The 25,378-nt window shown below is 54.4% G+C and overlaps 3 protein-coding genes and 1 long non-coding RNA gene across 7 annotated transcripts; 2 read left to right on the top strand and 2 right to left on the bottom strand.

Moving 5' to 3' along the window:
- Nucleotides 1–832: 832 nt before the first annotated feature.
- Nucleotides 833–4,410, bottom strand: Mvb12a (multivesicular body subunit 12A). Of its 2 annotated transcripts, none has more exons than XM_005333011.4 (9): nt 4,230–4,410; nt 4,059–4,157; nt 3,844–3,940; nt 2,782–2,908; nt 2,272–2,391; nt 2,085–2,191; nt 1,697–1,758; nt 1,356–1,412; nt 833–1,201 (listed from the first exon to the last, which is right to left on the bottom strand). In XM_005333011.4, the coding sequence occupies exons 1-9, from the start codon at nt 4,317–4,319 to the stop codon at nt 1,139–1,141; spliced, it is 822 nt and encodes a 273-aa protein (XP_005333068.2). In that variant the 5' UTR covers nt 4,320–4,410; the 3' UTR covers nt 833–1,138. The 2 variants fall into 2 exon arrangements, with proteins under 2 accessions (XP_005333068.2, XP_013217257.2); XM_013361803.4 differs by having other exon boundaries at nt 833–1,196.
- Nucleotides 4,411–5,712: 1,302 nt separating this feature from the next.
- On the bottom strand, nt 5,713–15,711 carry LOC144374988 (uncharacterized). 3 transcript variants are annotated; one of them, XR_013434228.1, is made up of 3 exons: nt 8,571–8,718; nt 6,829–6,893; nt 5,713–6,295 (listed from the first exon to the last, which is right to left on the bottom strand). It is a non-coding gene; the product is annotated as an uncharacterized LOC144374988 (long non-coding RNA). The 3 variants fall into 3 exon arrangements; XR_013434227.1 differs by lacking the exon at nt 8,571–8,718 and adding an exon at nt 15,196–15,711 and having other exon boundaries at nt 5,713–6,893; XR_013434226.1 differs by having other exon boundaries at nt 5,713–6,893.
- A 46-nt stretch (nt 15,712–15,757) lies between these two features.
- Bst2 (bone marrow stromal cell antigen 2) lies at nt 15,758–18,312 on the top strand. Its single transcript, XM_078037797.1, has 5 exons — nt 15,758–16,122; nt 17,081–17,135; nt 17,279–17,339; nt 17,620–17,747; nt 17,985–18,312. The coding sequence occupies exons 1-4, from the start codon at nt 15,835–15,837 to the stop codon at nt 17,726–17,728; spliced, it is 513 nt and encodes a 170-aa protein (XP_077893923.1). The 5' UTR covers nt 15,758–15,834; the 3' UTR covers nt 17,729–17,747; nt 17,985–18,312.
- A 3,330-nt stretch (nt 18,313–21,642) lies between these two features.
- Nucleotides 21,643–25,034, top strand: Ccdc194 (coiled-coil domain containing 194). Its single transcript, XM_078029849.1, has 4 exons — nt 21,643–21,966; nt 23,052–23,148; nt 23,536–23,668; nt 24,189–25,034. The coding sequence occupies exons 1-4, from the start codon at nt 21,643–21,645 to the stop codon at nt 24,334–24,336; spliced, it is 702 nt and encodes a 233-aa protein (XP_077885975.1). The 3' UTR covers nt 24,337–25,034.
- The last annotated feature ends 344 nt before the right edge of the window (nt 25,035–25,378 follow it).

Here is a 25,378-nt window from a genome sequence, read left to right as displayed (position 1 = left end):
CAGCCAGACTGTGGCAGTGGACAGGCATAGATGCACAGATTTCCGGCAGGAGCTGACCAGGGCCATTCTGCCTTCCTGTCTTAGTGCCTACTGTGCACAAGGGTCCTGACCGGGGCCTGTGTGCTGCCACCTTTTGTGCACTGGGGGGCTTTTTCATCGAGATATCACTATTGCACCCCCACGCGGCATAATGCTGAAATGCTATCTATCTAAAGATGCTGCTTTACTGAGAAAAGAACCGGTGGCTTTGCCCAGGCATGTGTGACAGTCCTGCAGGCCCCGAGTTCAATGCCAAGGAATCTATCACATACAGTAAAACGTCTTTTAACAGAAACACCCGCAAAACGAAGTTATGCATTGATCAGCTGATGAAAATGTTGTGCCCAGGGGATGGAAGGAACCTCCCTGTGTCCCCCAGAAGTGATGCTCCAGTATTTGCTAAATCAGTTTCTATGGCAACTTCACAGAATGTAGCTAGCGAGAATGAGAATTGATTGTCTCCAGTGCCTTGAGTGCCTGAGGGCTAGGAGAGGAGGCCTGACCATCCCCTGCCTCCGCGCCCCACTGCAAGTTGTAGATAAACATTGGCCTCCCCCTGGGCTGACAGAAGGCCAGTGACATCACGCACAGGCCAAGCTAGGAATGTGGCCATCACCATATCAACAGCAGCGCTGTTAGTTACAAATCTACAGTTGGGGCTCACCCCTTCCCTGAGCCTCAGTTTCCCCCTCTGGCGAAGGAAGCCTCCGCCATGACATCACCCACTTGCTCAATGGCTGCAGCTCCATATGCCTGATGAGGACTTGGGGCCAAGACCAGGACACACAGCAGGGACAGGGTAGTGTTTATTACCAGGAGGACGCCTGCGCCACCTCCAGGCACCAGACAGTCTTGACACGTGTGACTTGAAGGCACTGGTTTCCATCCAGCCCCACCCCTGCCCTGCAGGACTGGGGCACAGAGACCCCCCAAAGCAGCCTCCTCTCGCTCCTCTCGCCCCTCCCGAGCCTGAAGCTCCAGCGCAGGGGCTGAGGGTCTGGACACCCTGTGCCTCAGAGGTTCCCGAGATGGAGTGAGACAGGGCGGCCACCAGGCTGTGGGGCTCAGCACAGGGCTCTTCCCTGGGGTGGAGGAGTGGCTAAGAGACGCTGGGGGGCAGGCGGGCGGCTGCTGTCTTCTCCACCACGAAGCCATAACTGTACTGCAAGGACGGGAGAGGGAGAGTGAGAGAGGGCCCGGGTGGTCTGCAGCGTGGAAAGTCGGGGTGTGCCTGGGGAAGGTAGAGCGGCAGGGGATGGGGCAGCCTGGGGATGTTCCCAGCACCTCTGTGCACCCCTCCGCACCCTTGTACCCACCTCCTCCTCAATGTCTGCCAGCGACTTGATGGTGAGGTCCCCAAAGGCAGAAAAGGCCTAGCAGGGAGGGGCACATTAGTCTTGGGCCTCAGTCCCAACCTGGACCCCCCACTCCCTCACTTCTAAGGAGCCCACAGTCCACCCTCCCCAGCTCCTGTCGGGGCCTGCGGCTACCCGCATCCAACTGCCCTCCTGACCGCCCTCATTCGGGGACTGGAGACCTCTGGCCACCACTCCTTAGCCTCCACCCCTCTCCCCAGCCCGGAACAGCCTCCTACAGGAGGCTGCATCTAGACTAGCAGTGAAGGAGCGGACCCAGGCCCTCCAGGGCTCTGACTCACCAGCGGGCCACAGCTCTTGCCCTCAAATCGGGGGTGCAGCGTGAAGGGAACCCCGTCCATGGCTGGAAGATACACCAGGGGAGAATCACCTGGGGCTGGAGCATGGCTGCCCACCTGCCCTGCCCCGGGGTGCCCAGTGATCCCAGAATCAAGCTGGGGCTGGGGACTGGGGCTGTGGCTCATGGTACAGCAATGGCCTAGCATGGGTGGGGCCATAGCTTCCATCCCCAGGACCTCAAAAAGAAAAAAAAAAAAATCCTACAGAGTTGGGGTAGGGGAAGACAGGGGACAGGCCAGGATCCACCCCTGGCCCTGCTGCCTTCCTGGTGTCGTGATCTTGGGGCAGCCACACCCCCAGCCTCTAGGCCTCGCCTTCTCCTCTGCTCACCTGAGATGCCATAGAGACTGGATGCCTCATAGATGGAGTCACTCCTCCGAAGGGTGGACGCCCGAGAGCCCAGCCTTGACAGCGTCCGTTCTGGAAAGCTGCTTTTGCTGGTGGACAGGGCACAAGGACCCTGGTCAAGCCTGGTCCCTCTCATGAGCTCCCCCACCCCCTGTGCTCAAGGGCTCACCTGGGCTGGCTAGGTGGGTCCAGGGAGAGGCCCCGCATTTCCCGGCTGAGACCTCGGGGCTTGGGCACTGGCTTTGGGGCCTTGGCCTTCTTGCACCAGATGGCAAAGCCACCCATGTCCCTGGAGTGTGAAGGAAGAGAAGAGGGATCCTGGCCCCATGTACAGGCAGGGCTGAAACTAGCTGCCCCTGGGAAGGCCAGGAACGAGGTCTCTGGGTGACCTCCATTTGGGAGGAGATTTTTGTTTCAGCAGCTCAACCTCCACCCTGACCAACACACTAACTAAAACTTCAGGGTCCAATCAGTGTTCTAGCTGCTTAAACACCCAACTCGGCGATTCTTCATGATGCTCCTACAGACTGGTACAGCTGTCCCCACTCCAACATGCAGAATTTGAGGCACAGAGAGGTGGCAGAAGGGACAGGAGGGCTCAAGGGAGTCCATGAGGATCGGGAATAAGATCAAGAGTTGGGAGGCAGAAAAAGAAGACCAAGATTGGGGGAGGCCCTACCCTACTCGAAGGTATCCAGGCACCGTCTTGGTCTTTCCGCTCAGTCGGACATCAAACACAGCCATGTCTGCAGCCCCCAGGGGCACCAGCTTCACGCACATGCGTTTCTTCTTGGACACAGAGGCCTCTGGGGGTAAGGGACAGGGACATGAGACAGGGAAGTAGAGCAGGTGAGAGTACCCAAAGCTGGCTCTAAGAGATGCTTTCCAGGGCAACCTGGGTAAGGCAGCCACCTGGACAGCATTGGGTAGATGGTTAAATCACAAATGGTACAGTCATAGAAGGAGACTGCTTAAACACTTGGGGAGCCATAGGAGCGAGCGGATCTTTGGAGACACAAAGGAACATTCATGGGTGGCTGTAGGTTTCCATTCTGGTCGTCCAAGCCTTACTTTCCCCCAGGGGTCAGCAAACTATGACTCCTTAGCTAATTTGAGCCCATAGCCTGGTTTTGGATAGCACATGAGGTTAAGAATGGTTTTGACAGTTTTATAGAGTTTTTGTTTTTAAAGGAAGAAAGAAAGAATTTGCTACCTATCCTCTGGCCTCCAAAGCATAAAATATTTGCAATTTGGCCCTTTACATAACTTTGCCAACTCCAGGATCCATGAATATTCCCCGAGAGTCACGTAAAAATGGCAAGAAACACTGGGAAACGGGTCAGGCTGGAAAAGCCACATAAGGGTTGCAGGATCAGGAAGGGTGAAGCGGAGACCAGAGGACAAGGAGTCAGCTAAGCTACTGGGATGGAAAGAGTGCTCCCGGCAGAGGAAAGGCCTGGAGTGAAAAGGAGAACTGCGAGGGTTTTGCTGGGCTAAGATGTAAGGAGCCGAGAAGTGGCAGCCACGGTCATAAACAGGTCGCATGGATGGAACTCTTAGTCTAGGACAGAGTGTGCTAAACACAGGTTTTAACTCAGGACCCAGGACGTCACCCTGCCTTACAACGGGTCCGGGTCCCCAGTTATCCCTGTCCCCACCGGGTGCCAACAACGGGAGCCTCCTCCCTGCTCCCCCGGTCCCCGCGGGACCCCGGCAGCTCGGCCCCAGGCGCGCGTCTTACTGGAGTCCAAGGGGTCGCAGACAGGAGAGAAGCCGGGCGGCAGGGAGCTCTTGTCCACCACGACCTGGATGTCGACCACCACATTCTCCTGCGGGTTCTGGGGTGGAGGGGAGCGAGGATCGCTCAGCAGCGGGACGGAGCGCCCGGCACCCGGCCTCGCGAACGGACACGGGCAGCGAAGGGACCCCGGTGATGCGGCAGGCCGGCACCCTTACCTCTAGGCTGCCCAGGGGACTAAGGCACAGGAAGTAGCCAGATTTCTGCGCGAAGCTCTTGCCAAAGCTGGCGGGCGCGCCCTCCACAGTGCAGGAGATCTACCGGGAGGACGCGGTCAGCGCCGGGCTCCCACCGGCCGCGGTCCGCCCCCGCCCCCCGCCACTGCTCACCGCGCTGAATCCACGCGGCGGGGGCGCCGAGGCTGACGACCAGACCAGGCTGGCTAGTGGCGTCGCGTCGGGCCCGGGTCCGGGATCCATCCTCCCGGAAGACAGGGAACAGCCTTGGTTCCTCAGCGTTTTCCAGACAGCGGAGCTCCGGCAGGAGTCCCACTACAACTCCCAGGAGGCCCTGCGAGTGAGGGGTCGGAAGTGTTGTGTGCGCGTGCTCAGAGAGCCGCTGGCCAATCGCGCGGGGGCTTGGAGCCACGCCTCCACGCGTCGCCCAGGTGCTCTCGTGAAAGACGTTTGCGGAAACAACTCTAGGATTTTTCCCACGCCCAGCAATTTCCGCCGGAAATCCCAGCCCCGCGTTAAAGGATTCGTTCTCTGCAACTCGGGACTACATTACCCGGAATCCCTTGCGGCATCAGCTTTTTAAGAGGAGGTGTTAACCCGGGAAATTTGGAAAAGAGTGAAAAACTCTCAATTCTTGTTCTAGGGAGTCAATGCTAAGGAAGTAATTGTAGCCATTAATTTAAATAATGAAAAATATAGCCGGGCAAGGTGACCTAGGCCTATAATCCAAGCTACTTGGGAGGCTGAGACAGGAGGATTGCAAATTGGAGGCCTGCTTATGCTACTTAGGAGAGATCCTGGGCTGAGATTGTGGCTCAGCGGTTGAGTGCTCACCTCCCACGTGCGAGACCCTGGGTTCAATCCTCAGCACCCCATAAAAATAAATATGTGAAATGAAGGTATTGTGTCCAACTACAATTTAAAAAAGAGAGAGAGAGGGCTGGGGATGTGGCTCAAGCGGTAGCGCGCTCGCCTGGCATGCGTGCGGCCCGGGTTCTATCCTCAGCACCACATACCAACAAAGATGTTGTGTCCGCCCAAAACTAAAACAAATAAATATTTAAAAAAAAAAAAAAAAAAAAAAAAAAAAAAAAAAAAAAGAGAGAGAGAGAGAGAGATCCTACCTCAAGAAAGAAAATAAAAAAGGCGGGCTGGGGTTGGGGCTCCACGCCTAGCACGTGTGAGGCACTGGGTTCGATCGTCAGCACCACGTAAAAATGAAATAAAGATATTCTGTGTCCACCTACAACTAAAAAGTAAATATTTTTTTAAAAGGCTGGGTATTTGCCTCAGTGTTGGAGTGTTCCTGATTTCCATCCCCATTACCATCCCCTGCCATAAAATTATGGATCATAACTAAGAATATGGAAAAACAACCCCCAGGGAGAAATGGAGGACAAGGCTACCAGGGAGAGAAACAAAACGGTAGGCTCTGGACTTTCACCATTTCCCAGCATCAATGGGCTCTGAATTTCCCATATCTACTATTGTCCCCCTGACCACCCAACCGCTCATTCTGCTGTGAGGTAGTCCCACTGAACCCTCTAAGACTCAGATCCTCTTTTGTAACCAGTTGCCATTTTCTTTCTTTCTTTTTTTTTTTTTTTTAAAGAGAGAGTGAGAGAGGAGAGGGAGAGAGAGAGAATTTTTAATCTTTATTTTTTAGTTTTTGGCGGACACAGCATCTTTGTTGGTATGTGGTGCTGAGGATCGAACCCGGGCCGCACGCATGCCAGGCGAGCGCGCTACCGCTTGAGCCACATCCCCAGCCCCAGTTCCCATTTTCTCTCTGGAAAAATGCTTAATAGTTAAGCATCGCGGGTCCGTTGAGGTCTGACTCCATTTCCTTTTCTTTTTCTTTCATTTGCTTTCCATGATGAGCCATGAAATCTTGGGCACAACTTGTTCACAGATCCAATAAGTTTAAAAAAGTGGTAGGGTTGTAGCTCAGTGGTAGGGAAAATATAACCGACCGTGGCCTGGGGACACAGATTCAAGTTGTCCTTTAAAAAAGAGTGAAAGAGAAAGAAGGTGTCATCCAGTTGAGCAACTAACTCCCTGGGAAGATGTCCCTAACAGAATTGCACTTTCTCACGACGTTCTTGTCAGGTAGAACTTGACCCAGGCAACAAGGTCATCTTGAAACATATCCTCCACCTTAGAACAGAGAGTCACCTCGTAGTTGCTCTGACTCAACCGAACTTAAACTTCAAACAAGGCTTCACCATCATGCAAAGAAAAGAAACGGTTATCTGGGACTGGAATCAGAAAACACCTGGTTCGGCATGCAACAGTGACCACCTCAAAGAATGAAGGCAGCAACCCATAAGGACCTCCCCACACGGTTTCCTAGCAACAACCTAACGGCCTAAATTCCCCCACTCCCTCATGCCCCTGTGTCTGCCCCAGGCAGAAGACAGGTCTAATTTCCACTGGGCAAAATATTTGTCCAAAATAAACCCGTGGCATCCTTGAGCTGCCTCTCTCTTTATTTTCTTCATTCAGTTATTTCCTTATGGTTCTAAACTTCAAAGAGAGGCCTCTGTAACCACAGCTCCAGCTCATATGGGAATTACTTGCAAAAGAATGATGTCTTTTTTTTTTTTTTTTTTTTTGGTACTGGACATTGAACCCAAAGGCACTTTACCATTGAGCTACATCTTCAGTCTTTTGTTTGTTTGTTTGTTTTTGCTAAATTGCTTAGGATCTTACTAAATGGCTGAGGCTGGCCTCAAACTTGCAGTCCTCCTACCTCAGCCTCCTGAGTCCCAGGAATTACAGGGATGTCATCACCATGCCTGGCTAGTCATGTGTTGTCTACAAGGGAAATGCAGATATTAGTCCCAGGAGAGCAAGGTCCTGAGCATTTGGTTGAGGAAGGACAGGCAACAAAAACACAGCTCTGGAGAGGAAGGCTCACACCCAGCAGGGATTTCCTGCCCATTGTCCCACTGTACCTCCCTTCTCCCATAAAAGTTCTGCTCCTGAATCCCCTAAGATAGAGATCTGCTGTGAAAACCAAGCCCTTTATCTTCAGGACTGGCTTTGAACAACAAACCTGTTTCCTTCTGCTGGGTTTCTATCTCCCTCAATTTTGGTGGAGTGGACAAGACAGACCTTCAATTCCAGTACAGGTGTCGGTGAACCAGTGCATTCAGCACATACATTGGTGGGGTGTTCCATTGGGGGTTAAGGTAAGGAGAGGGAATTCTGACCCTTGGATGAGATGGAACCTTCCTGCATCCTCAGGGAGGAGGTTGGCCAAGTCAGGGGGCTGTTCTCTGTCACTGTGGATGGTTAACACACATCCCAGATGTTTAGCTAATTGCCATGAGAATGTGAGGTCAGACACAGAAGGTCAGAAGTAATGGCTTGGGCTTCCTTTGCCACCAGCACATGCCACATCCTGGCCCTAATGGCTCCTTTTCTAGACGCCTAAAGTAGCCGTCACCTCGCCAGCCTCCCTCTTCATCTCCTTCAGAGAAGTTCTCCGTTTGGTAGTTTGTAGCATTTCATGTCATGTAATTCCTTTGGGGGTGCTTAATGTCACAGGTATAATAAAGGCATTTAATTTGGTGACATGGTTTTAGACCCCTCAGGAGGAAAAATGTGGAAAATCAGGGAACAAAATATTATCTTGTCTTCTATATTTCTTGGTGGGTTCCGGTGCTTTCCACCAGCTGAAGGCACGTCTGTGACAGACAGACAGGGCCAAGGACCCGCAACGATCAGGGATCAGGGTCCCTCGCACTCGCCATCACCTGGGGGCTAACAGCCTGGGACAGGGGAGGGATCGCGGTTCAACACCAGCAGTCACCCCCTGCGCTCTCTTCCTGCCCTTTTGGTCACTTTTGGTCACTGTAGGCAGGATGGGAGGAGGAGGAGGCAGAAAAAGAAAAGAAACCCAAAATCTATAAATGGGCAAGACACCCCCAGTACCCCCTCCCTCCCTCCCTCTCTCTCTCCCTCCCTCTCCCTCCCTCCCTCTCTCTCTCCCTCCCTCTCCCTCCCTCCCTCTCTCTCTCCCTCCCTCCCTCTCTCTCCCTCCCTCCCTCTCTCTCCCTCCCTCCCTCTCTCTCCCTCCCTCCCTCTCTCTCCCTCCCTCTCTCCCTCCCTCCCTCTCTCCCTCCCTCCCTCTCTCTCTCCCTCCCTCTCCCTCCCTCCCTCTCTCTCTCCCTCCCTCTCTCTCTCCCTCCCTCCCTCCCTCTCTCTCCCTCCCTCCCTCCCTCTCTCTCCCTCCCTCCCTCCCTCCCTCTCCCTCCCTCCCTCTCTCTCCCTCCCTCCCTCTCTCTCCCTCCCTCTCTCTCTCCCTCCCTCCCTCTCTCTCTCCCTCCCTCCCTCTTTCTCTCTCCCTCCCTCTCTCCCTCCCTCTCCCTCCCTCTCTCCCTCCCTCCCTCTCTCTCTCCCTCCCTCCCTCTCTCTCTCTTTCCTGTTTCTTTTAAGTTTCCTTTTTGCTCTTGCCTGGGCGTTTCCCTCCAGGGTAAGAGGACCCACCTGATCTGATTTTTAAGATGGGCTTCCATGGGAACGAGATTATTGGGACTTTTTTTTTTTTTTTTTTTTAGGTGCAGACGGACACAATTCCTTCATTTTATCTATTGGTGGCGCTAAGGATGGAACCCAGCGCCTCCCAGCGCCAGGCCGACCACGGGGACTTCCTGGTTGAGCCGAGGGGAGACACTGCAAGGCCCCCAAAGGCCCCGAAGACCCCGAGAGCGGCCACTCGGGAGGGGCGCCCGGGTCGCAGCGCTGCGCTGGCTCAGCTCGGGCTGCAGAGGCGCGGAGCTGGCGGCGACAGGGGTGTGGCTTTGGGCCTAGGTCACCCCCAGGAAGCGCGTGTGGTCAGATCGGGGTGACTAACGTCGGTTCCGTGAAGCCCTTTGGCGGGCTCTTCGGCGGCCCCTTTCCTAGGCGGGAAGAAGAACCCAGAAGTCTGCAGCCTGAAGCCCCAGGATGGGCGCCATCGCGGGGCGGTGGCCCGGTGGCCCGGTGGCCCGGCCCTGTTCTGGCTCCTGCCCAACAGACACTGACCAGAGGCCCCGGGGTGGCTCCGGGGCGAGTCTCTCCCGGGACGGGGTAATAGGGGGCCTAGAGTTAGGAAGGCTCAGGGTCCTTTGGAAGGTCTTTTCGTTTTCTGGGTCACGCACTTGAACCTCGAGGACGCGGTAGGCACCTCTGAGTCTGTCGTCGCCGCGTCACATCCCGGGCGAACACCTCTGCCTTGCTGCGGGGAGAGGCAGGCGACAGGCAGGGGACACCCATCACGAGCAGCCGCCCAAGGGCCTGGGGACCGCTGCACGTGTGACTCTTCAACTGACTGATGGGTCACGATGTTTGTCCTTGGAGCGTCACTGCCAGGGGACTCTGTCTCTAAAGATGCACCAGGTCCCTGAGGCCCATAGAATGAGTGATGCGCCGGGCCGGGGCTCAGTGGTGAGCGCTCGCCTAGCACGTGGGGGGGCTGGGTTGGATCCTCAGCACCACTAATATGGAAATTAAAGGTGTTGTGTCCAACTACAACTAAAAAGTATTTTAAAAAATTAAAAAGAATGAGTGACCGAGAGGGGAAAAGACGGCCCATGTCTCACTTTTGATTGGTGACAGCCACAAGTGAAAATCCAGGAGTGCATCTGTCTGTCCTCTTGGAGGCAAGTGGGTGTGAACTGACAGCTCATACCTTCTGCCTGTTTTTTTGTTTTGTTTTGTTTTGTTTTTTTGGTGTGTGTGTGTGTGTGTGCGTGGGGACGACACCTGTGAGCTAAGAAAGCTTTTCCACCGGTAAATGAGAAAAAATCAAAAGGAGACTATTGAGTGACATATGAAATTCCAATATAAGGGCTGGGGCTGCAGCTCAGAGGTCCAGCACTTGCCTAGCAGGAGCTGGACCCTGGGTTCCAACCCCAGTAACAGGGGGAAAAAGAAGTGTGACAGAATCCTTAATTTAACCTGCAGTTGGGTAAAATTAGCCAACACAAATCCTATTTTGCTGGGAACAGTGGCACACGTCTGTAGTCCAGTAACTCAGAAAACTGAGGCAGGAGGATCAAAAGTTGGAGGCCAGTCTGAGCAACTTAGAAAGACCCTGTCTCCAAGCCTGGAGTGGGGGGCGCACGCTTGTCATCCCAATGCCTCTGGAGGCTGAGGCAGGAGGATCTGGAGTTCAAAGCCAGCCTCAGCAACAGAGAGGCCCTAAGCAACTCAGCAAGACCCTGTCTCTAAATAAAATACAAAACAGGGCTGGGGATGTGGCTCAGTGGTGAAGTGCCCTGAGTTTAATCCCTGGTACAAAGCAAAACAAAACAAAATAAAAAAAACATGAGTGTCAATAGCAAAGCAATAAGTGTCCTGGAAAAGATGTTCAAAGAATGAGACACAGAGGTAAACGGATCAAGGCTGTCTCATGAAGTACCTATTCTGTGACAGAGACAGAGACCTCTTCCCAAAAGCACTGACTGTTCACTGGGACCTGGGGACACCCAAGGGGAACTACCTGCAGGGTAGAGCCTGGCACCTCCTCCTTGTCTTGTGTCTCTTTACAATCTCACACCTTGGGCCAGATTCTTGCTAACTCTGCACGTGTCACTTGTTCATCACTTAGGAGCCATTCCTCTAAAAACCTAGTCCTGCAAGATTGGTCAGCTCTCCATGGGCCTCATCTATCTCATCCCCCTTCAGGACCCAGGCAGGACTTGAGGCCAGATTTGCAGGGACGCTCTGCTATCAGCTTTTTACAGCTCCCTGTCCTGGACCCATGGAGTGGTTTCTAGAAACTTCCAGCCATTGCCCTAACCCTGCAGTCACCTGGGTGCCAAGAGCAGCAATGCCTCATAGACTGACCCCCCCAGGACAAGGTCACCCCGTGACAAGGTCACCCCACTAAGTGGGAGCAGTTACCCTCAGACAGGAACTGAGGATGCTCCTCTAAGGGGCTGTCCTCCTGTGGGAGCTGGAACCTCATCGCTGGATTAATCCACTTGGTGGATTAATAATCCACATGGATTCCTGGGTGGTAACTGAAGGCAGGCAGGGTGCGACTGGAGGAAGCGGGTCCCTGGGGCGTGCCTTGGGGTCCTATTCTGTCTCTGCTTCCTCCCTGTCTCTCTCTGCCACGCCCTCCGCCATGCTGGTCTGCCTCAGCGCTGCCCAGAGCCACGGACTGAACCTCTGGAGCCACCAGCGCAAAATAAACTTTTCCTTTAAAAAATGGGATGGATTCAAACTAAGAAGTTTCTTCTCAGCAAAAGAAAGAATCTGTGAGGTGAACAGAGAGCCTACATCCTGGGAGCAATTTTTTACTCCCACACATCAGATAGAGCACTAATCTCTAGGGTATATAGAGAACTCAAAAAGCTAAGCACCAAATAAAATAAAATAACCCAGTCAACAGATGGGCCAAGGACCTGAACAGACACTTCTCAGAAGAGGATTTACAATCAGTCAACAAGTACATGAAAAAATGCTCATCATCTCTAGCAATTAGAGACATGCAAATCAAAACTACTCCAAGATTTCATCTCACTCCAGTCAGAATGGCAGCTATTATGAAGACAAGCAACAATAAGTGTTGGCGAGGATGTGGGGGAAAAGGCACACTCATACACTGCTGGTGGGACTGCAAATTGGTGCAGCCACTATGGAAAGCAGTGTAGAGATTCCTTGGAAATCTGGGATTGAAACCACCATTTGACTCAGCTGTCCCTCTCCTCGGTCTATACCCAGAGGACTTAAAAACAGCATACGACAGGGATATAGTCACATCAATGCCTATAGCAAGCAGCACAATTCACAGTAGCTAAACTGTGGAACCAACCTAGATGCCCTTCAACAGCTGAATGGATAAAGAAAATGTGGTAAATTATACACAATGGACCATTACTCAGCAATACAAGAGGAGAAAATCATGGCATTTGTAGGTAAATGGATGGAGTTGGAGAGTACAATGCTAAGTGAAGTTAGCCAACCCCAAGAAACCAAATGCTGAATGGTTTCTCTGCTATAAGGAGGCTGATTCACAGTGGGGTAGGGAGGGGGAGCATGGGAGGAAGAGGCGGACTCTAGACAGGGCAGAGGGGTGGGAGGGGAAGGGAGGACGCAGAGGGAAAGTCGGTGGAATGAGATGGACATCATTACCCGAAGTACAGGTATGAAGACACCAACGTTGTGCATATAGATTGTATACAACCAGGGATAAGAAACACTGTGCTCTATATGTGTACTATTAATCTTAACGCATTCTGCCATCATATATAACAAATTAGAATTTTAAATAAATAAATAAACAAACAAACTTTTCCTCCTCTGAGTTGTATTAGCGCAAAGAGACCAGGATGAACACAAACTTCACAAATCAGCTCAGCACTTTACTCAGGAAGGGAGTTGCACACCGGAGAGGGGATACAGGGACGAAATGACGCTGTGGTGGGACCCACTTTCCTGGTGGAAAATGAGCCCCTGAACAAAGAAAGGGCCTGGGCTTCTACAGGTTGTCCTGAGAGGGGGTCTAAGGAGCACATCAGTTTTCTTGGGGCACCCGGGGATTTGGAGCTTGTTCTATCAGTCAGTGAGGGGGTCAGTTTTAGTGCTTAGGAATCTGTTTTCCAGGGCTGCCTCTGTTTCTCAAAAGACCCAGCCCCTTGCCGGTTTCTTCTGAATCATTTTGCAAAGGATTCCGACCAAGAGAGGCATAGAGCTAGTTATGTGAAGCAGAGCTTCCATGTGGCCCCATGAGAGGCCCCCCCAGGGATGCTGGTGATGTTAAATTAAAGGAACCAAGCTGGGCATGGTGGCACAGGCCTGGAGTCCCAGCAATGTGGGAGGCTGAGCCAGGAGGATCACAGGTTTGAGGCCAGCCTCAGCAGCTCAGCGAGGCCCTAAGCAACTTAGACACTCTCTCAAAATAAAAAATAAAAAGGACTGAGGATGTAGCTCAATGGTAACACCCCTGAGTTCAATTCCCAGTTACCTGCCGCCCCCCCCCCCAAAAGGAACCAGGTGTGAGTGTAGCTCAGTGGCAGAGCACTTGTCCAGAATGCGCACGGGCCTGGGCACCATCCCCAGCACTAGGGAACTAATTAACTGGTGAATTATTTAACTCATCTCGAACTCCTACGGCAGGAAGGAGGCTGCGTGATGTCTGCCCACACACCTGGACCCCTGTCACCATACCATTGTCCTCTGTGGGTCCCAAAGAAAATCATTTACAAACCACGGTCCACTCTGCAAGCCACGTGGGCTTTGTCCTGCTTCCATGAACGTTAAGATCCCCGAAAAACCACCCATGACCCCTCCAAATTGTCGACACTCACTGTTCTTCCCGCCCCCAATTCCTAACAGACCTAGGGCACCTGAGCCCCCCATCACCTTGGGATGCCACTAACTACCCGCGAGGATACAGTAGATGGGCAGAGCGCACACTTTTCTCCTATTTTTGACTCTTTATCAGTTTCTTTCTTTTCTTTTTTTTTTTTTTTTTGTACCAGGAATTGAACCCAGGAGTGCTAAACCACTGAGCCCCATCCCCAGCCCTTTTTTTTATATTTTATTTAGAGACAGGGTCTCACTGAGTTGCTTAGGGCCTTGCTAAATTGCTGAGGCTGGCTTTGATTTCCGAGCCTCCAGTCTCAGCCTCCGGGACCGCTGGGATTACAGATATATGCCACCACTTCCGGCTCTAATTGGGCTCTTAGCCATGAATTCTCACAGATTTTGTGGTTAGGAAATATTATGCTTATCTCCCTGAGTTTCAGGACATGGTCTGTGAAAGGGTCACAAACATCTCCCCCTTCAGGGTAACTCGGGTTCCTCTTTTTAACGTTTTTTGGGGCCTGCATTTCCCCTGCAGATAACAGGTAGTTTGCTGAGGAATGTGACATATCCTGTCCCCTGAAGCCAGGCAGGGCTCCGGGTAATTTGCTTCTTGGAAAAGAAAGTATGTGGGGGTCGGCCCAGTGGGCCCATTTTATAGAATTTTTCTGTGAACCTCATGTTCCCTCCATTCACACCTGTCTGTCCCCAAACACCAGAACCCTGTCCCTTTGAGCTGACACAGGCCTAAAGGATTACAGCCTCTGCCAAGGGAGATCGACTGGGTTCCACTCCTCTCCCGCTCTGGAGGGTGGGAGTAGGGCTCAAAGTTCCAACTCTTTATCCTGCCCTAGTCTTTCTGGTGACTAGTCCCCATCAGAAGCTATCTAGGGGCCGCTGGTCACCAGTCACCTCACTAGCACGCAAGATGCCTGCCCAGGGTCCGAATGCCAGGAAATTGGGACAAAGACCATGAATTCATAACATCACACCTGGCCTCTGACCTGCACTGTGGCCTCCGACCTGGTCCCAAACTGCCCGGCCATGTCTGAAGCCAGAAGAGCGGTTGGCAAGGGCGGTGGCTCTGCACCTGGGGTCCTGGCCAGGGTGTCAGGCCCTCCTCATGGGACACACAAGTCCCCCTGGGCCTTTTTAGCAAGATCTTCCCACCCCTGGTTCCTTGGCTGCTGTGTGGCTTGGAGGGGGGTGGGATCTAGGGAGAGGGACGTGTGTGTGCCGGGCTGGGGCCCTTAGACCAGCTCTCGCGGAGGCCTGGGACACTGGCCTTGGCCCCCCTGTGCCGTCTGGCTCAGCTGGACACAAACACTCAGAACGGCTGCCTCAGTGGAATCCGGGCTGTGGCCAGGCTGTAGCTGAAGAAGTCACCAGAAGAACACACAACCCCTGCTACCCCTGGCTGTCACAACCAGCACCTGGCAGTCTGTCACCAAGCTCATTTCCCCCAGAGACTGAGCTCTCCCTCCCAGTGCCCCACCCTAGGGTCCAGCCCCTCCTGGGCCTGTCCCCTGGATGACCCTTCTGGCCTTTTGGGATCTGCATGTTGCAAATGGTACCTGGCACCTTTCTTCAGAATATGCTCCCCACCCCTGGCCACCTGCCCTGAGCCGCAGGCCTGGTGGGTGGTCTGCCCATGCAGGAGCCCCCCTGCTAGATACTGAGAAGCCAGTGCTGTTCTTGCCTCACGATATGGATAAGCAAGCCCAGCTCTCGCTGGGCCTGTCCAAGTTGCAGGCACAGATTCTAGAAGCAGCAGCCAGGACAGAGGTGGCGGGGGATGGGGGTGGGGTGGGGGTACCTGGTTTGCTGCCGGGTGACGAATGGGGCACTGTGGTCTGAGCCACCTCCTCCTCTCCAGGTTCCCAGCTTCCTGCTGGTTCCAGCCCAGCACCCTCTAGGACTCCCAAGTCCCCCTAAGGTGCTGCTGGGTCACCCCCGGAGACCCCCGAACACAAAATCAGGCCTGTTGGGCCCACCTCGAAGGTTCTGACCAAGCCCCAGCCCCTGTTGACGGCTGAACCTGGCGGCCTTGGCTTCCCCGACTCGGGAGTGGCCCAGCAGGGGTAGCCGGACCATGCCTCTCAGGTCAGGGGACAGGGATAGAGGAGGCCTGGGTGCAGGAGAGCGCAGGGACAACACATGGCTGTCCCAGTGGCTCCCAGTTCCCTCCTAGGGGATCTCACTGGCCAGCATCCAGCTGAGGATGAAAATTCAGGAAAAATAAAACCTATCTCTCTTCTGGGAAACTGAAACCAAAACCTGAATGTTTTGAAGCTTGCTTGGGCTGGTTCAGGGCCCTCCCGCAGCAGGCAGGCAGGGGACTTCCTGGAACTTGCCTATTAGTCAGGAACTCCCCTATGCTAATAAGGGGGCGGTCTCTAGAAGATTCCAGGGCTCGAGCCTCTGTCCAAACCCCTTACATCTTAGGGAAATAGGGATGGCACCCTCTTTTTACCACTACTTGCCAGTGCCCTTGGATGATCAAATGAAGGAGGGTGGCCCTCGAAGGTGCTGGCTGGGGCTGATGGTGGGCTTCGTCATGGCAGGCCTGATAATCGCCCTGTCCATTTTCATGGTCAGATATTACAGTGAAGCCTGCCAGAATGGTCTGGAGCTGGAGAGGCAGTGCCACAATGTCACCCAGCTCCTGAAGAAGCAGCTGATCCAAGCCAAGGAGGAGAGCCTGGCGGCCGAGACCCGAGCTGACACCTGTAACCAGACTGTGGTAAGCCACCGGCACCCTAGGGAGGGCTGGGGCCCCACAGGACCCCGGGAGAGGAGAAGCTGGGAATCTGTCCCTGGTCCCCCACAATAGGAAGGTCTGGATTTCCCCACCAGGATTTAAAGACCAAATTCTTCCCAGGGCACTGGTGTGAGTGAGTCCTTAAAACTTTCATCAGCCCCCAAATCAGGTATTCCCGGCAGGAGTTGAAGAAATCTGCAGACTTTTTTCCAGGGCACGGGGGTGGGAAAGCTTAAATTCTCAGTGGGTCCCAGTCTTCAGGAAACAGAACCCCCCACTCAGGGCTGGACATGACTTCACCAGGCCTTGAAGAAGGGGCTCTGGAAATTTTTACTGAATCTGAAATTTTCACTTGAGACCCTGAACGTCTGAGTTGGGAAATCACGGCGTGTTCTGAGTTTGAGAAGAATCTGCTAAATCTTCTTGGGTGATAAGGTAGAGGATCTGGAAATTTCTGCTAGGGTTTGAATACACAGAGCCTCCCAATTCCCATGTTGAAAAACCCTATCTAAAGGAGCCCACATTTATGGGTGTCCCTGTGGGGGTGCAGGCTGGTGGCCATTCTTGGAGGTTGGAACCTGAGGTGCAGAGAGGTTGTCAGGAATGTGAAAGGAGTTTAGAGGGAAGCCCTGTGGCAGCAGGAACTGGGGCTACATGCCCAGGATGGCGACAGACACTGCAAAGCCAGAACTCTTTTTTGATTGTTTGGTACCAGGGATTGAACCCAGGGCTGCTTCACCACTGAGCCACGTCCCCAGCCCTTTTTTTGTATTTTATCTAGAGACAGGGTCTCACTGAGTGGCTTAGAGCCTCACTAAGTCGCTGAGGCTGGCTTTGAACTCAGGATCCTCCTGTCTCGGCCTCCTGAGCCGCTGGGATGACAGGTGTGCGGCCCGGAGCCCGGCTCAGAACCGGTTTCTGACCCTCTGTTCTGTCCCAGGTGAAACTGAAGGCTCAGGAGCTGCAGCTACAGGCGCGAGTGCAGGAACTTGAGAGTGAGAAGGGGACTCGGGACTTTGAGGGGCGGGGCAGGGCGTCTAGGACCCGGCTGGAGAAGGGGCGGGGTTGTGCCCAAGCGCCTGGTGGGTGAGGGGCACGGTCACGTGCTGATGCCCCCTCATTCTATCTGGCCCCCCAGGAGAGCTCACCAAATTGAACCAAACGCTGCAGGAGACTTTGACAAAACTGGAGCGACCAAGGTCAAAGACCCCCGCCCCCCCTGGGCCATGCTTCTCTCACCTCCAACCCCCCCCCCGCCCCCACCCGCTTAGCTCCAAAAATGCACATTGCCTCTGAGGTTGGGGGCTGGGGGTAAGGTTCAAGTCCTCGAAAAGGAAGACTCTGTCCGTAGGGTCCAAGAGCCCCAGGTGGCTACTGCCCAGTGACTGGGGTGGGGACGAGGCTCGGTGGGGAGGGTGGCCAGGGCTGTCTTGCAAGATGATGGCCCGGCGGCTGCCTGAGTCCCCCGTCTTCACCTAGAACGGAGAACACCCAGACCACCTCGGCCAGCTCCAAGGCCACCATCATTCTGAAGGTGTCCATGTCGCTCCTGCTCCTGAGCCCGGGCCTCGCCTTTCTGCAGCTCTGAGGCCCCAGGAGGCCAGAGGGTCAGGATCCTGGGCGGCCCTGGGGAGGAGGAAGCTGGGGGCGCTGGGAGGGGGGCAGGGACTCCCAGGGATGGGGGGGGACGGGCCTCACCGCGCGGAGGAGAGAGGAGCCGCGGGCGGAGAGGGAGGGGACTCGGGCGAGGGGCGGGGCTTAGGGAGGGGCGGGGTTTAGGAGGCAGGGGGCTCTGTTCTGTCTGCCTTCAGTCTGTCCTGAGTCTCTCTTATCCTGTCTCCTAGGCCCCAATCTGAACTGGTCCGGCTGCACCTCTGCTTTTCCCAGCGACTGTCCCTTGACCCAGCTGGTTGCTGAGGGGAGAGGGGACGAGTTAAAGTGAAGGAGCCATGGGGCAGCTGTGGAGGGACTGGGGCAATGGGGGAGGGGAGGCCGAGCAGCTGGGTGGGAGCGGGGCTGCTTCCTCGGAAGGCACCCTACTTGGGCCGGGGATGGTGGAGGGTGGGGGCGCTGCGTCTTGCTGTATTAGGGGTGGGTGTGGCTTTCCTCTGGGGGTCTTTGAGCTCCAAAAAATAAACATCTCTTTTGAGAGGAAAGACCTCTTACTCTCAAGTTTCTGGAGTGTCATTGTATCACCCCCAAGCATCTGAGTCCCCCCCTGCAGGTGAAGGTGGACATCTGGATGACGTGGGCACCCTTCCCAAATGCCTTCAGACACCACCAGGGCCTCCCCCACCTTCTGGCTGGAATTAATTTTTTTTTTTGAACCCCCGGGGCGCTTCACCACTGAGCCACATCCCCAGCCTATTTTGTATTTTATTTAGAGACAGAGTCTCACTGAGTTGCTTAGGGCCTCGCTAAATTGCTGAGGCTGGCTTGGAACTCTCGATCCTCCTGCCTCAGCCTCCCCTCTCCATCCCCAGGATCTCCTTCATCCTGCAGTGGCCAGTTCTGCGAATCCCTCTCCAGAGACTCTACTTCTCCCAAATTGAGGGAGTTCACCCACCTGATTGGCTCCTCTCAGGACCCCCAGTCCTTTCCCCCTTTATTTTCTCCCTTCCTCCGAGTTTCCTTGGAATCCCAACTATTGTTCATGCCATTTCCTGTCCATGGAGCCAGAAGTCCTATGCCCCAGATTTTTGCACTGTACTTGGGTCCCACAGTTCCTCTCCCACTGTTCTCCCAGGCACCCTCAAAGCCCCGCTGCAGAGGCCCTGGCCCTCAGGACCCCGACTTCCCGTTCCCCACCCCCCACCACCACCCTCCCTCAGCTTTTCTGTGTGTGGACCTGGCCAAGCTCCATTCTGCCTCAGGGCCTTTGCCCATGCTCTGCCTGCTGCCTGAGCACTCACTGCTCCTGAGTCTGGGTCAGGGTCTCAGCCTCAGCCCTGCTGACATTTTGGGCTGGATCGTCCTTTGTGGTGGGGACATCCTGTGCACTGTAGACATTTAGCAGCATCCCTGACAGTGGTCACATTCCCTCCCCTGGTTGTAATCACAGAAAAATTGCCAAGTGCCCTCTGGGGACCAAAAACACCTCCAATGAGAACTTGTGCCTACAAGGTGTGAGGCAGGACAGAGGACACAGGGACAGGAAGAAAGAACACATGGGACAAAATGAGAGCAGCCATTTATTAAATTCTACTTCCCATGATTTAATGTCCAGATTTGAATTGCACTCCCGCCTACCTTGACCGCCAACAAAACTACTCCGTCAGTTATCCGACCTTACCCGCAGGTCCTCAGGTGACCTCTCTCTCCACCTGGCTTAGAGGAAACAAGTCCAAGGCTGCTTTTTGCTCAACAAACAGGTTTCTCTGTCATTTCCATTTTGGGGATCTGATCACTCCATCCATATATCACACTCCCGATAAAACCCTCAAGGTCACACAAATCAACTGTTTAAATTCACTGAAAGAGAAGAAAGAGGAGGAGGAGAAACCCAAGTAGGTCATGATCACCATGTCACGCCACCAGCACGCTCGTAGGTGGCGTTTACAGACCGCACACGCCAAGGCACCGTCTCCAGCGCCCGTCCTTTGAGAGTGTGGACTTCCTGCCTTCAGGTCATAAGATCAATCTCTGTCTTATTTGACCCATCCTTAAATTCTTTTTTTTTTTTTTTTTACTATCTTTGTTCTTATGTGGTGCTGAGAATCGAACCCAGGGCCTCACACATGCCCAGCGAGCGCTCTACCGCGGAGCCACATCCCCAGCCCCTTTATGCAATGACATCCAGGACCCTCATGGCCTGAGCAGAGGTCCACCTCCCTTTGGGGACCTCCTCAGGATGCTCCACCGAGTGACAGGGGGTCTCTTGCCTGTCCCCTTTCTGCCTCTGCTCGGGGCTTGCAAAAGGTCTCAGGAAGGGTTCGTGGTGCCACTCTGCAAGCGCTGAGTCATTCCTCCTCCCACGACAGCCCCTTTGGGCTGAGGACTCTGGGGTCCAGGGAACTTACTGGACTCGCTCGGGGTCTCCACGCTGTTGGAGAAATGAGCCTCCACTTCTGGTGACTTTTCTTCTGCTCAGGAAGCAAACCTTCCCGCGTGGCCCCTTCCCTTTTCCTGCTCCCTCTCTGCCCCTCACCCCCAACTTGGGCCGCTGCAGAGCCCCAAGACAGAGTTGCTGCTCCCGTCCCCATCACTTCTGGGCTGTGTTTTGCGGATGGAGAGAGCAGATCTGCCCAACAGGAGCACTGCGATCCCCAAACCTCCACACGATGATCCAGGCATAAACTTTTTCTCCCCAGCCATTCTTTTCTACCCTTTCTTTTTTGTCCTCTACCTCTGAGACCTGACTCCAAAGCAGCGTCCCCACCCAGTGGCTGAGAAATGGTTGAGAGTTAGGGGTTGCAGGTTATGCCCAACTGCTGCTGTGTGTCTCTGGCCTGAGGCTCCGCCTCTCTGGGCTCTGGTTTCTTCATCTGGAATGAAGTGGACACACAGATATTCATGCTCAACTCACAATAATTGTGCACCTACTATGCACCAGACCTGTGTGGGCATGATGGGAACAAGGCAAATGTACACTTGGCTTTTGGGGCTCTAACCCAGTCTGATGGGGGAGGCAGCCAGAAAGAAATCAGAAACATAAAGGTGGGAGCTGGTCAAAAGGGGACCTGAGCTAGTGGAAGAGCAGAGTTCCTGGAGGAGGCCACCATCTAAGAGGAGTAATTTAAGCAAACAGAGAGGAGAGGGTTCCGTAGTGGAGGAAATGGCCAGTGCAAAGATCCTGGGGTGGAATGCCTTTGGCAGAAGAGCTTTAAGGAAGGAGAGCAGGTGCTACAAAGAGGAAACGATGTCGAGAACAAAATAAGGGCCTTATGGAGGTAAGGGGAGAGGAGAACAAGAAAAGAGAAGGGGAAGGTGGGCTGGCCAGGAGAGAAGACGGGGTGGAGAAAAAGGGAGAAGAGGGATGGGGTTCTAAGAGCCAGCAGCAGCCTGGATCGCACTCCCATTGTAAGATTGCCCCCTAGCGGCCACGTGGAGAAGACGCGCGGAGATGCGCTGGTCCCGCTTCCCGCCCTCGAGGCGGTTCACAGAAGGGGCTGCCCTCGGTTAATCAAGAAACCTACCGTCTCCCAGGGACAGAATGTGGACAGCAGCCCCCAGACCCTCCCCATGGCCCTACTTCGCAGGTGCGGCCTTTGGAGCTTCCCGCAGATGTGCTCCCGACTCCCACCGAGCCCGAGGCTACTGCTGTCCCCATTGCATAGAGAGGGAAACCGAGGCCCAGAGGGGAGCTCGTGGGACACAGAGGCAGGACTTGTACCCAGGCCCTTTCTTGTGACCTTCAGAATGGGTTGACCCCTGGAGGGGGTCCAACCCCTCCCGTAGGACTCGGGAAGCCACAGGGTGGGGCGGAACCGTGGGTGTCCCTGGCGCCCCAAGGTGCCAATTAAATGCTCGTGGCCGTCTGGGACCAGAGCTGGGGACAGCGGCATGGCCGAACCGGGGCCGGAGCCCGGGCGCGCGTGGCGGGTGCTGGCCCTGTGCGGGGTCGCCGTGTTCTTGGCGGCGGCGGCGGCCGGTGGGGCCCTGGTAGCGTGGAATCTGGCCGCCTCCGCTGCCCGGGGGCCCCGCTGCCCGGAGCCGGGATTCAACGCCACAGCGCCGCCCCAGGGCCCCGCGCCCGAAGTGGAGGAGCTGCGGCGCCGGCTGGCAGAGGCCAACCAGCGCGAGGACACCCTGGCCAGGCAGCTGGAGCAGGCGGAGGGTGTCCGCCGCGAGATGGAGGAGGCTCTCAGGGCCTGCGAGAACCGGCAGGTAGGTGGGCAGGGGGAGGGCTGGGGGAGAGGGTGTTGGACAGAGCCCTAGGCTCCCTCCCTGTGCTTCTGTTTCCCGGATTCTTCAATTAGAGAGCCACGAGAATAGCACCATAATTCCAACATATAATTCCAGTTCACCTTGCAGTCTACCTTCTAACTAAATAAGACAAACTTTTCTTCGTTATTTGCCAGATAAATCATGGCTGGGGAAACCCCAGACCCCTGAGCCCACCTGGGGAGGCCCTATGCTAACTTCCTCCATGTGCTTACTCAGCCCCCCCTCAAGCCAGTTTCCAGTCCTATTTTGAGAGAGGGACACTCATGTCACCTGTAATTAGGAAGCTAAAATTGTCCTCTGGGGGAGGTAGCAGCCAGGACCTCCCCTTTTCTGGGGCATCCCCCCCACACACACACACACCAGACTCTTAACCCTCCCCAGCCTGAGCTTCATAGAAGAACCATCCTCAATCATTTGCATTTATTGAGTGACTACTGTCTACCTCTGTGTACTTGCCTAGCAGAGGTTAGGCAGCATCTGAACTTTAAAAATCAGGAGAATCCTGCCCCCAAAGAAGGGCCTGGAGCAGCTGCTGTTGAAGCAGCCTGCGCTGGGTTCTGAGTTCTGACTGCCCTTCACCACTAGAAGATGCCCTGGGGAGGCCAGGTCTGTTTAACAGGGGTGACCTGTAAGCCACACGCTCTCCAGAAACCCAGTCATTGTTAACATCGGATTGTCTTAGGTTGGTTTGAAACCCAGTGAGTCCTGGATGGAACTGGGATTGGAACTGGAGCCTGTCTCACCTAGTAGCTAAGCCACTTCGACTTTCCGGTGGCTTGGGGGTAGGGGGACAGTAGATCTAGACAGAAATCTTCCCCCAGGCAGGCAGCTGTCACTATTCAGTACCCCCGAGCTTCAGAGGCCACTTCTATTTTACAACTACAAGGTCCCAAAAGGATATTCCCAACAAAGCCCAGGCAACGGGTGGACAATGTAGTGTCACTCTCCCAAGAACAGGTTGTCCCAATTCACCACTCCCTCCACCTCTCCCCTCCCCCTCCACCACGTCCCCCTCCACTCCGCAGAGCCGGCTTCAGACGCAGCTAAAGACACTGAAGACTGAGGTGGAAGAAGCCAAAGCTCAGGGAACCCAGATGGGGGTCGAGAACGGGGAGCTGACAGGTGTGTTGGGACGCAATAGGGTGGGCTGGGCTGCAGATGGGAGGAGCTACCGTGTTCTTAGAGATTCAAATGCTATACATTAATGAAAAAGTTCTGCAACTGTCATGCAAATAAACACGAAAACTTATGAAAGGAATGCAAATGGCATGCAGAGGCCATGCAAATGTCACAAAACAATACACATGCAACAAAATATGAAAACGCCTTGTAAACGACTCACAAAAACGATATTGACCCATAAAAAGAGTATGTGAACTCCATGCGAATGGCACACAATTTAATTCAAATAAAGCAAAGCTTGCAGAAGGCAGGCAGACTCTAAATTTGGCGTGAGTGGCGCGGGTGGGCTCGGGATGTCCAGTCCGACCCCACGCCCTGTGCCCGCAGAAGCCCTGGCGCGCTGGGAGGCGGTGGCCACGGAGTCTGCGCAGCGGTTGGACGAGGTGCTGCGGCGCGCAAGCGCGGCCGAAGCTGAAGGCGAAGCCTGCGCTGCCCGCGAGGCGGCCCTGCGCGAGCGCGTGTGAGTAAGGGGCGGGCCTTGGGGGGACGGGCAGACGGACGAGGTGTCAGACCAATGGCTGTGCGGAGTTTCATACTTTAAGCCAATCAGCACTTTGGGCGTGACTTGGGCGGGAAGGGTGTGGTCACGTGGGCGGGGTTTCATGAGACTCCAGTTAGAATCCTGAAGTGGAAACCTGGGGAGGGGGCGGGGAGGGGGCTCTCCAGGGGCCCCCGGGTTACAGCTGGCATTCTGGAGGTCCCTGGGGTCGGGACCAAATAGGGGCTCCGGGCAGGAGGGAGAGAGAAGGATGCAAAGTAAAGGAGTATTGCCGGGAGGGGGGGTCGGTAATTTGGGGTGGAGCTTCTGGAGAAGCGGTTGGGGGTCCCTGGGGAGGAGTCCCGTAATAGCAGACAGTGGAGAGGGAATGGGGACCCGGAGGGTGAAGATCGAGTTCCTGGGAAGTGGGCGACCCAGCGGGCGGAGGCTGGGGTCTCCGGGGACGGGGTCCAGGTGCTGACGGCCCCCTCCTTCCCGGCAGTATCACTCTGGAAGCCGAGTTGGGTCCCCCGCGCAGAGGGTCGCGCCCCCGACCCCGCTCAGGGTCCCGATCCAGGGCCAGCCCCCGCTCGCGCTCTCGCCCCGGGCCGACCAAGGGTTGCCGGCGGCCGCCGCGGCGAGAAGGATGAGTTCCTCCCCGGCAGGATGGGGCTCCGGGCCAGGAGGACAGGTACTGTGGGGACGCAGCGGGGACGGTGTGGGGACGCCCAGTGCTGGATGAGATGCCCAGTTCACACCGTCCGCGCTCAGAACCGGGAGACCCCGGCACCGGACCACCTGATGTCTGGTCCACAGGTGGGGAAACTGAGCTGGTTTGGTCACATGGTGAAATAAGGACCTGACCGAGTTCTCTAACCACAGTGTGACCCGCATCCCACAAACAAGGGAACTGGAGGTCCAGCCCTAACTCAGGAGTGACCTGGAAGGGTCACTTTCCCTCTCTAGGCTTGACTTTATCCTGCTTGCAAAACAAGTGACTGGAATCATGGTTAGGGGGCAGCACATCCTTGATAACAAAAACTGACCATCATGGCAAGCAGGAAAATGACAGGCCCTTCCCCCTGCGAGATGGAACTTTAAGAGAGAACCAAATAACACCCAGTACTTATGGATCAAATGAGAAATGTTATGAATTCTGGAAAAGTCATCAGAATCAGAGCCAAGGGTGTCCACTATCGAGTATTTAATATCATTCTGGAGGTACCAGCCAATGCAATTAGACACGGCAAAGAAATAAGAGGTATGAACACAAGAGAAAGAGCATTTGTAGGTTGAATCATATGAAAGTGTTCTTTCTATAGGTCAGAGATTACTGAAATGTCAACAATTTGATATGGCCTTAATTTCACATTAATTAAGGCCATATCAAATTGTTGACATTTCAGTAATCTCTGACTATAGAAAGAACACTTTCATATAGATTCAACCTTACAAATTGCTCTTTCTCTTAGTGTTATACCTCTAATTTCTCTTGCAGTGGTCTAATTTTTTGGCTCCTCCTCATTATTGGATTCAGGTTAGAATTTTGGGTAGGATCATCCCCAACATGATTCAATCTATGAGTTATTTTCGGGTCATATAATTTTATATATAGAAAACCCCAGAGAATGGACTGAAACTTACTTTTCTGTTTGTAAGCAATTAGTTAGACAATCCTTTGGAAGGGGAAAA

Source organism: Ictidomys tridecemlineatus, chromosome 2 (assembly GCF_052094955.1).
Source record: "Ictidomys tridecemlineatus isolate mIctTri1 chromosome 2, mIctTri1.hap1, whole genome shotgun sequence".
Classification (NCBI taxonomy): Eukaryota; Metazoa; Chordata; class Mammalia; order Rodentia; family Sciuridae; genus Ictidomys; species Ictidomys tridecemlineatus.
The sequence above is the reverse complement of the archived record's forward strand: the minus strand, read 5'-3'. Positions and strand labels throughout refer to the sequence as shown.

Bases quoted from the DNA above. Each gene is read 5' to 3' on its own strand.
- Mvb12a (XM_013361803.4), bottom strand. From the start codon at position 4,319: ATGGATCCCGGACCCGGGCCCGACGCGACGCCACTAGCCAGCCTGGTC. The intron at 4,158-4,229 runs GTGAGCAGTGGC...TCCTCCCGGTAG, and splicing joins CGCCGCGTGGATTCAGCGCG to ATCTCCTGCACTGTGGAGGG. The intron at 3,941-4,058 runs GTAAGGGTGCCG...CCTCCACCCCAG, and splicing joins GTCCCCTGGGCAGCCTAGAG to AACCCGCAGGAGAATGTGGT.
- Bst2 (XM_078037797.1), top strand. From the start codon at position 15,835: ATGGCACCCTCTTTTTACCACTACTTGCCAGTGCCCTTGGATGATCAA. The intron at 16,123-17,080 runs GTAAGCCACCGG...GTTCTGTCCCAG, and splicing joins ACACCTGTAACCAGACTGTG to GTGAAACTGAAGGCTCAGGA. The intron at 17,136-17,278 runs GTGAGAAGGGGA...CTGGCCCCCCAG, and splicing joins GCGAGTGCAGGAACTTGAGA to GAGAGCTCACCAAATTGAAC.
- Ccdc194 (XM_078029849.1), top strand. From the start codon at position 21,643: ATGGCCGAACCGGGGCCGGAGCCCGGGCGCGCGTGGCGGGTGCTGGCC. The intron at 21,967-23,051 runs GTAGGTGGGCAG...TCCACTCCGCAG, and splicing joins GGGCCTGCGAGAACCGGCAG to AGCCGGCTTCAGACGCAGCT. The intron at 23,149-23,535 runs GTGTGTTGGGAC...CTGTGCCCGCAG, and splicing joins CGAGAACGGGGAGCTGACAG to AAGCCCTGGCGCGCTGGGAG.